This window comes from Manihot esculenta, chromosome 10 (genome assembly GCF_001659605.2).
Source record: "Manihot esculenta cultivar AM560-2 chromosome 10, M.esculenta_v8, whole genome shotgun sequence".
NCBI classification, from domain to species: domain Eukaryota; kingdom Viridiplantae; phylum Streptophyta; class Magnoliopsida; order Malpighiales; family Euphorbiaceae; genus Manihot; species Manihot esculenta.
In genome coordinates, this window is record NC_035170.2 from 31,140,561 (window position 1) to 31,153,333 (window position 12,773).

General features: G+C 32.9%; 2 protein-coding genes and 1 non-coding gene across 4 annotated transcripts; 1 reads left to right on the plus strand and 2 right to left on the minus strand.

Moving 5' to 3' along the window:
* Nucleotides 1-3,646: 3,646 nt before the first annotated feature.
* LOC110625263 lies at nucleotides 3,647-5,367 on the minus strand. 2 transcript variants are annotated; one of them, XM_021770868.2, is made up of 3 exons: nucleotides 4,699-5,367; nucleotides 4,218-4,403; nucleotides 3,647-4,083 (listed from the first exon to the last, which is right to left on the minus strand). In XM_021770868.2, exons 1-3 carry the CDS (start codon nucleotides 5,227-5,229, stop codon nucleotides 3,793-3,795), a joined length of 1,008 nt encoding a protein of 335 aa, XP_021626560.1. In that variant the 5' UTR covers nucleotides 5,230-5,367; the 3' UTR covers nucleotides 3,647-3,792. The 2 variants fall into 2 exon arrangements, with proteins under 2 accessions (XP_021626560.1, XP_021626562.1); XM_021770870.2 differs by having other exon boundaries at nucleotides 3,647-4,080; nucleotides 4,699-5,366.
* A 723-nt stretch (nucleotides 5,368-6,090) lies between these two features.
* On the plus strand, nucleotides 6,091-6,172 carry TRNAS-GCU. Its single transcript has one exon. It is a non-coding gene; the product is annotated as a tRNA-Ser (tRNA).
* Nucleotides 6,173-7,739: 1,567 nt separating this feature from the next.
* Nucleotides 7,740-10,851, minus strand: LOC110625353 (transcription factor MYB83). The gene is made up of 2 exons (XM_021770974.2): nucleotides 9,726-10,851; nucleotides 7,740-9,099 (listed from the first exon to the last, which is right to left on the minus strand). The coding sequence occupies exons 1-2, from the start codon at nucleotides 10,013-10,015 to the stop codon at nucleotides 8,343-8,345; spliced, it is 1,047 nt and encodes a 348-aa protein (XP_021626666.1). The 5' UTR covers nucleotides 10,016-10,851; the 3' UTR covers nucleotides 7,740-8,342.
* Between the last annotated feature and the right edge of the window lie 1,922 nt (nucleotides 10,852-12,773).

Here is a 12,773-nt window from a genome sequence, read left to right on the forward strand (position 1 = left end):
TTGTTGTAAATTACATTGTCTAACTTTTTTGGTACAAAATATAAGTGGTTTTAGTAGGTGACACTAACATCCAAAGCTTCTAGCTCAGGTGGGCTACGTAGGATCTCCAACATTACTACCATATCCTTACCTATTATTACATTACCTAATTTTCTCATCTCTTCCCTTATATAGTTTTCATCACTCCTAGTTTTCATCATTCCTTATATACAATGATGACCATCAGACTTTTCCTAACCTAGACGAGGTCAGACTCAAAATAAAAATGCTGGTCCAAAACTCACCAAGCTTTTTTTATAGATGAACCAGCCCACATGGAGCTCCCCGATTCGAAAATATGAACAGGCCGGACCAAATACACTCGCAGGCCCATCTTCTGAGAACTCAGCCTGATGACGTGACAGAAAGTAGGCAAGGCAGGCTTAGTCACTTTGCAGCTTTGCATCATTCCTTATATAGTTTTCATCATTCCTTATTACCGCCGGACTTTCCCTACCATGGATGAGGTCAGTTCCAAGATAAAAATGCTGGTCCAAAACCCATCAGACTTTTCTCATAGATAATCAACCCACGTGGAGCACCCCGACCTGAAGATATGAAACAGGCCAAACCAGACACGCTCGCAGTCCTATTCTCCGATGACCTAACAAAAGGTAGGCAAGGCAGACACAGTCACTTTACAGCCCTGCCCGCATACGTGCTAAGAAGGAATTAAATGGCCACCTGGCGTGGAGCCTAGGGGCTCTGACGCGTCCGTACATACGGATATAAATGACAGAGACAGGTGGCGCTGCAGTAAAAAGGTCGTTAAACGTCACTAGCAGATAAATTGAAAAGGGATAAAAAGAGAGAAACGTCTTACTCTCCAAAAGAGCTTATACTCATACCGTAAATTCTATTTAATTTCAGAATATCATATAGTTTTCATCATTTTTCTCCTTTTGCCTTAGTGAACACAAGTTGGATAAGGCCTATGGCATCATAATAACAAGTGAGAAAAAAGGCAATTGTTTTTAGTTCATAGTGGTGTGTTTGGTGTTGTTGATGAGATAAGACTCCACTACAACCTCATAGCTATAGCGTGAGAGAGAGAAAGAGAAAGAGAAGGTACACCATAGTACAATTGTCCATGTAACAACAATATTTTCATAAATTTGTAGGACCAAAAGATTTTCTTATTTGCAATTTGTTGATAAATTAATTCATTAAGGCTTAGTGCTATCTTCCCTTTGTTTAATCTCTCAAAACTTAAATATTACAACATTCAATCAAACTCAAAAGTTTAGGCTTCTCTTTTCTTTTTAGATAACGAAAGATTATATTAAAATTATTTTGATAATAAAAAATTTAGCATAGAATCCTCAACTAGATCTCCATCAATATCAATATAGAGAGAAACATGCCAAGTTAATAAAAATCCGCAAAAGATAATTACTAACTTTTAAATATCATGATTAAATATTGTTTTTTGCGATTTTAAGGATGCTTTTCCTCATATCGATTTATATATATATTTAAGATAAATAAATTAGCTTAAAGTTTTTCTATTGATATAGAACTCTAATTAATAATTTTTTTTAAAAAAATAATATAAAATTTTTGAATATTTCGTGTTATGGTAACATACTTTGGTTTTTGTGACACTGAACAATTAGTTTTAAATTCTTTGATAAATTTGGATTGGACCTAATTTTTGCTGCCGATATCCGATAGAAACCCATAATAACTTTTTAAAAGGAAATTTTGAGACGTACCACTTTGAAAAGTATGATAAAAACCTCAGGTCTATCATAAAGTTAGAGGCAAAAATTCTACCATTTAGAGGGTCAATTTTACAATTTAATTATTTTTTTAGATATTTTTATAATTTTACATATTAGAGTTTTTTTTATTATAAATAGCTTTTCTTTAATTATTTGAAACTCATTTTTCAATTTTTAAAAAATTTCAATAATACTTTTCGATTTCTAATCTATCATTTTCTTTTATATTATTTTAACCAAACAATATTGGTTAAAACTTTCGATAAAATCTAATGCCTCCTTTATTATTTTACATATTTATTACTAAATATTTAATAGATAATTAATCGGCTTATTTCATTGACTAAAAATATAAAATAAATCAGTTCTTTCAGTTTTTATTAAAAAATATATATATAGAAAAAATGGTCTCTTAAATTGAAATTAAAATCCCAAAAATGGTTTCTAGATGGTGAAGACATAATCTTGAAGAAACTCATGAAATTGGATATATCGTACAAGATTGTAATATGAAGAGATGAAATCCCACTTTCGTGTGGAATTCGCATATTCCACAATGTCAAGTTCAACTGAACTAAAGCAACCATTATTATTATTGCCAATTTCATTAGAATATGAATTGGATTCTACTCATCTATCTTTACACATGCACCATATATTAATTCACCAAAATTCTTCTCATCATCATTAAATTCCTAAGCAATATCAAAAATTCAAAACATAAATATTTATATGGACTATCAACGAGGATGAGTTTTGCCACAGCATAAATCTCTAGCATTATTTAGCGTCACAGTCACCGACTATAATCAGTTATTGGTAAAAATAGTAATGACACGTGATTAATATTTAATATAAATATCTTTTTTTAATTTAACAATCAATTTTCAATGATTTTTTAATTTTTTAAATTTTAAATAATTTAATTTTTTTAAAATAAAATGATATACATATCATTTTTAAAATTTTTAAGATGTAATAGCGCGTGAATATTGCATACCAATTTTAAAAATTAAATTATTTCGTTACGAAAGATAATGTAAAGGGAATCAAAAAATTAAGTGCAACCCTAATTATTGGAGTTGGTCTAAGGTTTAACAAGTTATGATAATGACTTTACTAATTTACAATTGTAATGGCTAAGCTACTGGTTTTGATAAGGAATACTGCTTTTCATCAGTGTAACCAATTTGCAGAATTGACATCCATGCACAACATTCATAATGCTAAGAATTCAAATTTACCAATCACCACTCCATAATCATAAAGATTTTGGATATTAGAATCCTGTAATTTTCAAGCTTTTAATGGGATTTTAGTAATCAATATGAGCTTTTTTTTATGTGTATGGCTTCAATATCACTAATTAGGTATGTTTTGTTTGTATTCTTTTTCAATTTATTATGGTGTAGTGCATTCAAATTAAAAAGATGTTAACAGATGCTAACCATTGCTCAATTAATTGTAGAATAATAACTAATGTAGAGATATGAATTCAATGATTATGGATTATACACTAGATAAAATTATTTTAATTTTTTATATTTTTTATAAACGTATAAATATATAATATTTTTTTAATATATTCTGTTTGAAAACTAACATATAAATAAGAAAACAGACATATATTTTTTTTATAATTATTCAATTCTTTACAATTAATTAAATTAATAAAAATGAGTTTATTATTTTATCATAATTATTTTGTACTTTTTTACCGTATTGTCCATATGTTGCATTTTATATATATAATTTTATTTAAAATTTCATTGTTTAACTTCAAGTAAATTACTCAATTATAATTAATTCTGAAATATAATATATGTATTAAATTTAAAAAAAATGAAACGAAATGAAATATATATACAAGCGCATAATTTCTTTGAACCTTAATTTCTTACAACATATATATATACCTATATACATAATATTTCATATATTAATTAATTTGCTGATACGAGTTGTCAACACTTTCTGTAATTTTCCTCCCTTTTTTTTAATCTGTGTAATGAAAAAGAAGAAGAAGGATTTAGGACATTGTGCAGGTGCTGTTGTACGTTTGGGTACGATGTTTGAGATCGTACGTAGTGTCCAGAAGCAGTAGACATTGTGCATGGTGATGATATTTTGGGTTGATAAGATTTAAAACGACATGAAAATGGGAGCTCAAGCTCACTCGAATCAATATGGGCAATCCATTTCCAGAGTCTAGCATGTCCTGCATGTTTCTTCCAGCTCCATACATGGGCTTGCTCTTGGTTCCCACGTACAATTTGAACACTGTCGAACCCCTTGTTTCAGCATAGAGCTCTGAACCCTGCTGGGTTGAACTCACCATTTCATTTACTATAACTCAGTTTTAACGCTCAATTTATCATAAATTCTATTAACATATAAACAAGGTGACCAAAGAACAACTGAAGGTAAAATCTAAAGGAGATAACATATGCTTACACGAGACATAGCAAACGGAAGGCTACCGAAGAACATTTGAAGAAGTGGAGGTTGAATGTGAAGACCAAAGAGCTTGGACTTGTTTTCTATCACGAGATCCATTGAACAGTTGCAGGTGAGGATCTTAGTTGTAACACCACTCCCATCTACTCCTTCCCCTAGTTCAAATTCCTTGATTCCTGCCATCTGCATCACCTTTTCTCACTTCAATGTTTTTTTTCAAAAAGGAAAAAAGAATTTGGTAATGATAACCCCTACACATTATCTAAAAAAACTGTTGTGGAATAAGGCCTAAACCCACTCATTCACTTCCAACCCTTCATTTCAAAATTGTAATACAATCCAAGAAAATTATAAGACCAGTGCGAAAGATGTGTAGTAGACCATTAGTAGTGAGAAGGCTGCAGACAATTAGTATTGGCACTAGATTATAATATCTAGAAGAAGACAAAGAATAGAGAGGAGAAATGGATCATGTTACCTTGATGGACATCTTTGGCGGCGGCGGCTTAGTAGCAATGTAGAAAACAAGCAACGCAACTCCCAAACTCACCAAAAGTCTCCAACTTATTTGCAAAGAAATCCAAGCACAAGAATTGCTCCTTCTAAAAGAACAATATCTCCACCACCACCCACCTTTCCTCCCATAATAATACTCATCATCTTCATCCTCCTCCTCCGCCCCACAACGTCCATGCCCATCAACAGTGATCAAACGGTTGACACCATTCTCATCTCCACTAATCTTCTTCTCATTCAAGAAAGAGTTGTTGGAGCCACGAGAGGAGGAGTAGCGAGAGAGAGTGAATCTTGAAACGTCAGGGTTCTTATTGAGGAGACTATTACTGTCGGATCTTGAAGGGGAGTGAAAGGTGGATTCAGGATTCTGGGTTTTGAGCTCTGAACTGTTTGCATGAGAAACTGTGGATGGGCTCTGCACGTAATAGGCACATGGGTAGGAGTGAAACAAGGCTTCTTGGTCTTCACTGTCCATTTTTCTGTGGGTAGCCATTGTTCAGTGTTCTCAGAGAGAGAGATGGAGTTTCTGACAAGGGAAGGGGGCAGCTTTACAGGTTTTTAAACACGAAATTTTTAGAGCAGAGATTGCTTTGGCTTGATGATGAAAGCTTGGAGATCTATACATGAATAAATTAGGGAAAGCAATTAATGTATATGCTGCTTTTGGAACTGTGATGAATGTTTATAATCATAATGCTTGAAAGAGAAGCATAAATCCTCACCACCATATAAAAGGTGGCCAATTTCCAGTCATTCAAGCAAAAATGAAATAATTATATAACTCCAACAGTACAGAAATTATATAGAATCACCGTTATTCTACATATGCAATCGTAGTATAATGGTAATATTGTATAATATTGTAATATTATACAGGAATTTGCTTTACAACGAATTTAATATATTATATCCCTCCCTTTGTTTTGAAGAGAAGATGGATTGAAATACAAGAGTGTAGATTCATATAAAATTGGTAGTCATAATTGCATACAACAGTGAGGAAGAACATTGATAACTAATATATATAATGGAATTGCTTTTATGGAAAGACATTATGAAGACCCAATTCTCACTATTACCATCATTACCAAAATTTACATAATACTTTCTTGTCTTGCCCTTAACTGTTGTCTCAAAACTTTTGCACAACCCTCTATTCTAAATTGTAATGGCTATGCACTGATCCCTTCTTCTGGCTATGGGGTTCCTCATGACCTCAAAGTTTTATAACTTGGAATGCCCTTTTGCGAGGAAGGCCAGGACATAGTAGATTTCAGTTCCACCATGATGAAACACTTCCAGATTTGTTGTATTTTTTCATATTTAATAAACTTCCACATGTAGATAACATCTCGACGCTTTGGCCGAGTGGTTAAGGCGTGTGCCTGCTAAGTACATGGGGTTTCCCCGCGAGAGTTCGAATCTCTCAGGCGTCGACTAGCATTATTTTTTATATCTCTTTTTTCTGAAATTATTATTTTTTTTCATTTTTTGTTTATTTAATTAACTTTAATCAGAACTCTAATTGTAGTCTCTCACAGCTGCAATATCAGTGAAATAGAACCCATCCTCCATTTGTTTTTAAGACAAAATCTTTTGTCTTTTATGTCTCATTGGTTCTAGCTGCCTCTCAGAAACTTCCTCATTCCCTTCTGAGCGGGAGAGCTCCCCTCTCAATCTGGAGAGTGAATTTCACCTCTCTGCCTCTAGAATGAGCTGTACATGCTCAGTTTTGTCTCGTTCTCCTGATCAAGTAATATGTGCAAGTCTTTCTTTTGGTTGCATGTGTTGTTCTTATATGTTCGAAGAAGAGACCCTCTTTTCCTTTTGAAAAGAGCTCCAGCTCTTGCCCTCCTGCCTTTACTTCTTCTGTTCTGGTTCCAACGGAGGTGGTGGTGGAAGTTTTGTCTCGTTTCATCCACAACCAAGCTCCTGCAGGTTGCTTAACGCACGATCTATGTCCCTCTTGTTTAATATTCGACAAATGGCTAGCTTTTGGTAGCTCCTGGAGCAATAGTTTCCAAGGGTGCAATTGAGACATCAAAGAGCATATCTCGTTTCACTGAGTTTTTGTTTCTGGGTCTTGAACCTTGGTTCCTTTTAGTCTAGGCTGATTTGGATTGGGTTTTTCACTCGGACCACAAGCCTCCACTTCTTTAATGCAAGAGTTACGCTTACAAAAAAAGAATTAAGTTTAATTAATTAATTCACTTTTGTATTAATCAGCTCAATAACATCCAATGATTTGTCCATTCTCCACTATTCAAATTCATTAATGACCGAGTGTTATAGCAAATGGACATGTATGTTTCAAATGCTTAACAATTAAGAAGCATAATCCATAATTCAAATGCTTAATAAGAGGCTAACTTGTAGTCTAACCAAATGACTAAGACCTGAATTGGTAACCTTACGTTATCAAAAACTCATTATAGATAAATCCCTTTTGGTTTGACTTGCTTATTTTCTTGGATTTTATAAACTCTTGATTTTTTTATATTCTGGATGGGCCGGATTTTGGAGAAAAACATAGGTCCAAAGTTCATTAGGCCACTCTAATAGATCGGCCCAATATCGCATGCTCCAATTCAGTGACGTGAAGAAAGCCGAACTGACCACACGCGTAGATCCACCAAAAAATAGCTTAGTTTGGTAATGTGACAAGAGATAAGAGAACAGGCGCAGTCACTTCACAGTTTTATCAGTACGCGCGCCAAAAAATTAAATTTTCGTCTAACAGACAGGGTGCGCTGGTAAATCCATATGTACGGAACTGAGTGATAGAGACAGGTAACACTATAACAGGATGGTAGTTATATGTCACTAAAAAATAAAAAAAAAAAAAGAAATAAAGGGGAGAATCCTACCTAAACTCACTCATAGGGTAAACATTTTAAATAAATATATTTTTTATTTATTCATTTGAAACTACTAATTATTAAGATTATCAAATCATTATATAATAGTGCCTAATATTTCTATATATATATATAGAGAGAGAGAGAGTAATTGAATGAAATTTCTTATTAATCAATGTTTACAAGATGTGTATTGTATCCTTGTAACTCCAACTAAAAACAACATGGAGATCTTCATTATTTTTCTTGTTTGTACACGGAATTAACTATAATTTGGGATCACCAACTAATCTTTTATTTTCTTACACCCACTTTCTCTTCTATACTATTCACATTTCCCTTCATAGGAAGGATGGTTATTGCACCAATCCATTCCAACACATGAATCCAAGGCTTAGACTCTCACAAAGAAAATGAAACTAATACTCCATTGTCTTACAAGAATCTCTCTACCCACCCTAAGTATATATATATATATGTCTTCACCATTGCTCAATACTTTATTGCAGACTCATCATCTGACCAACAACAAAGAAATTAAAGAAATAGTATAAAAGAAACAAAGATAAACATGTATGGCTGAGAAAGAAAGGTTCAGAGATATTAAGAAGAAAGGCTGCAGTAGCGTTCAGCTGATTTTGAAAAGGAATTGCATGCCCAAGAATTTCCTAGGACATTCTTGGCTTAAGAGAAGAAAAAGATATTGGATAGAAAGAGCGAGAGAGAGAAAGCTCAAAGGGTGGCAGGTTTATTGAACTTGGAAATCAAGGAATGGGAAGGAAGAAATGTTATCCATTAAACCCTCCAAATCCCATTCTCCCATTCGTAAGTTGTCTCCTTGCCAATGATTTTCAAACCCAAACATGTCCTCTACTTTGAAGTTCTGATGATGAAGATGATGATCAGTGTTATTGAAGCAAGAATTATTATTGTTTAAATGGTTGTTGATGATGTTATTGTTGTTAATAATGCTGTGATTAGTTACAGCATTATTATTCGTCTTCTTCTCCTCTTCTTCGTCAATACTTCTACTACAGATCTCTAGTGGAGGAACACAGAGGTCCCTTTCAATCCCAATCTCATTATGATGACTCTCTAAAATCCCACAATCACCGTAAAATCCATCTCCCATACCCACCTGATTTAAGCATGTAGACATGTCAAATAGAGCAGCGGCCCCGGTGAAATCAAGCTGATTATTATTAAGGATAAAGAAAGGATCGAACTGGTTGCCACCACCGGCGCCGACCATGGGTTGTATGGATGCTGATGATGAAGAAGATGAGTCCATGCACATGGTGATTAGGTCAAGATCATCCTTGTGCATGGGCATGATATTTCCTATGACATGATCTCTTGGCTCTGAGGAATCACTATCATTATTCGGTGAGCTTGTGGAAGGATTATTATTATTAATCTTGAGTCTTTTCTTCAATGTGGAGTTCCAAAAATTCTTTATTTCGTTGTCTGTCCTTCCAGGAAGACGAGCCGCAATTTGAGACCATCTGAAATAATATTCAAGCTAATTATGTTTAAATATAAATCAGAATAAAATTAGTAAGCTCTATATAACAAGTTTACAAATGCATGCATTTGCATGGACATTGTTTAGGGAATAAAAGAACTATGTGAAACAAATAAAAAAAGAATAATAATAATAATAATAATAGCATATATATATATCAATGGTTGTTCAACTTTCTGGTCTGTAAGAAGTATGTGAAACAAATAAAAAAAGAAAATATATGTAGCCTGAAAATATATGATTTTTTTTTTCTTTTTGGATAAGCTGAAGGCTTAAACTTGTTTTACACCTTGTGTGTAGATTGAATATGGAATGAACCCATCACTGCCCTTGAGATGCTAATGCTATACAACTGAATGAGAAAATGCAAGCAGGTAATTCACATTGTGACAATATTAAGATCTCCTAAGTTAAGAAAATAAAAGAAGAAAAATAATACCCAGTAGCTAGGCATTTCAAGAATTTGCATTTCTTATTGACATTCCATCTCCATATCATGTATCTTCATCAATGTAATAGAGAATACACAACCAAAAGCAAGAAAGTGTTGGAAACTCAATCTAGGGTTTCATATAAATAAGCTTAAGAAACGAATGGAGAAAGTACCTGTTGCCAAGAATGGAATGCAAACTGATTATAAGCTCTTCTTCTTGAGAAGAAAAAGCACCTCTCTTGAGATCAGGTCTCAAATAGTTAATCCAACGAAGACGACAACTCTTTCCACACCTTTGCAAGCCAGCATTTCTAGCAATATCACTCCAGCAACCTTGACCATTGGTTAACATGTACTTGATCAGCTTCTCATCTTCCTCCGGTGACCATAACCCTTTTCTAAGCTTAGCCTTGTTATTGTTCATGACTCCTTTATCTTTCCCCATTAGATCCGGCTTTCTCATCGCTATTAGAATTGATAGTTTTGGATTGGATCTTGTGTGGAACCTTTGTTCTTTTTCCTTTTTGTTTTTTTAACTTGCTTGATGGAGATAAGAGAAAGCTATATAGCTAAATGATATGTTTGCATCCCGTAGAGAGAGAGGAGGCTTCATGCGGTGGTAAGAGTGATGATGATGGTGATGGTTTGTGGGGTTTGCTTAGAATATGAAAATGGAGAGAGAGAGAGAGAGGAATTTGTGCTTGTTGTTGGTTGATGGGTAGAGTGGAAAACGGATTGGAGGGGGACCTCCTCTGATTTTGAGAGAAGCTGATATTAAGAGATGGGTAGGTGTTCTTGTGTTTGACTCTATCTTGTCTTTTTCGATGCATTTTTCTTCACTCATAAGGTAATCATCATGTATGAGACAAACAATTTTGCTTCCACTTCACATAAATGATAATGCTTCTCTCTCTCTCTCTGTCTAGTTTCATGGCTTATACTTGAGAAGGAGAGAAACTGCAATAAGTAGTTTTAGTACTCCATTGATCTTTTCTATGTATACATTAGTTGCATGCTTGTCTGTTAGTACATTTGTTCATTAAAGATTACTACCTCTTTGAATAATTTCCAAGCATCTCTCTTTTGGCTAACAACCTACCTAGCTACTATGCTTCACAAGCAAATTACAGCCTCCCTAAGAGAAAGATATCAAGAAAAATCTCATTTTACTACAATTCGTATTATTATTATTGTTAAGCTTTAATCGAAGTTTGAACTCCAAGCTTTATGGAATGGATGAATCTACAGTTAAGTCGAATTATTAAAATATAGAAAAAAAATTGAGAAAAAATTAATTAAAATCTATAACCAAAAAGGTATTAGACAAAAAAAATAACTATAAAGTTTTTCGATCAAATTAATAATAAATTATCAATTGTTTATTAATTACTAAAATATTGATATTATTGAATTACCGATAAAATGTCGTAATTATATATATTTTTAAATTTTTTAAGCATAATCTTAAACATGTATTAGTTATACAACGTAAAAAGTCACGAATGTTTCTGTTTCACTACGAATTAGGACTGTCCTTAAAGATTTCATATAATTTCTAAATAACAATTGTTTAGTCTATGTAATTTAACAAGAAAATGCACCAAGTAATTTACTTATAAAAGTGCATGGATTACGTAGTTAGTTTTAGTAAGCAATAAGGACTAAATGGTAATTCTGTAAAAGAAATTTCATGTATAATTAACAGAAATACAATAATCACCAATTCCTAGTCATTGTCCGATCCAAATGAGCATTACAAGGTAGTCATGGTCAATTGTTGAATAATATAGAAGTGTAAAACAGCGTCTGCATTCAGAGCTTGATTAAGACAGAAGCAGATTTCCTGGAAAAAAAGAAGTGATGAGAGTGGAAAACTCTCAAGTTACTCAATTGCTTCAAAAGCTTTAATTCTTCTCTTACAATATATATCAACAGCTATCCTTAAAATAATAACAATAATAATCTAACTTACGAGGCTGTCGTCCAAAGCAACATGTATACACTTGGTCTGCTTTGTTAAGAAGACAAGTAAGAACACGAACATGAATTTATTTTTCTTGAAAATGATAAAATTAGTGATATTTAATCTCAAATCCACATAATGAGTGCACATTGATGGGTGTCACAAAAGAGTTACAACTTATTTCTGTAGTATCCTTTTCGTCAAATTATGACTTACAAAGAAACAAAAACATCATGAGAGCCATGCAAGAAGAACATATTCATCATCTTAAACCAGAGACATGGGCAACCAAAAAGTTTGCTTCCTTTTATGTGCCATAAATACCAATTGATTCAGCTTTTCAGTAACTGAGATTTTTGGAATTGGGCCATGAGAATTTTGCTATTCCCTTCCCACCTCATTGGAAAATCAAGTTTTTGGACAATATTGAAAAGAATTTGAAAAAAAAAATATTAATACAATCGATGTGACAGAGGTTAACTATTTACATTATCAAAAATATTATTCATATTGTTATGTTAATATTCAACCAAATGCTTTGTTTGATTAGCAAGCTTTTTCTCATTTACCTATGCTTTTATAATAAAAAGAACAGAAAATTATCTCTCGTTATAAAGCCAACCTATTATCTTCCACAACATTATACCTTCATTGAATTTGTTTAAAAAAATAAAAACAAATTCAGATCAAGAATAGTTTTAACTTCAGCTTTACTCTACTATCTTAGTAGGTAGAAAGTTATCAAATTTAAGGAAGACAAAAGAAATCTTAAGAAATATAAAATAGGGCTCATCTGGCAATTGCATGGATACAGGACTGAGACATTGGTTTATTATTTTATGTTTAGGAAAGAGAAATTATCTAGAAGATAAAATATTCAGACCACCTTCTTCTTCAAGCATACATTTAAGGTTGAGAGGATAAGATTTGTCTTCTTTGTAATACAAGTCTCTGGCAAAAATCCAATATGAAGACTCATTGGATCTTAGCCTTCATGACGAACTTCCTGTTAGGTCTCAGTCCCTTCACTTCCCATGCAAACAACTGAACTAACATAATACTGGTAACTTGCAAAATACTTAAATTGCATCATTTAATATTACTATTCATTAACTTTTTATTTGTATACAATATTTTTTGAATATTAATTTAATATATTATAAAATAACATACGTTTTTCGATGGCAGACAAGAAGGAGAAAAAATCTCTCATTTTGCCTCATTCTCTCTCTCATCTATGGCTCTCTCTCTAATATGA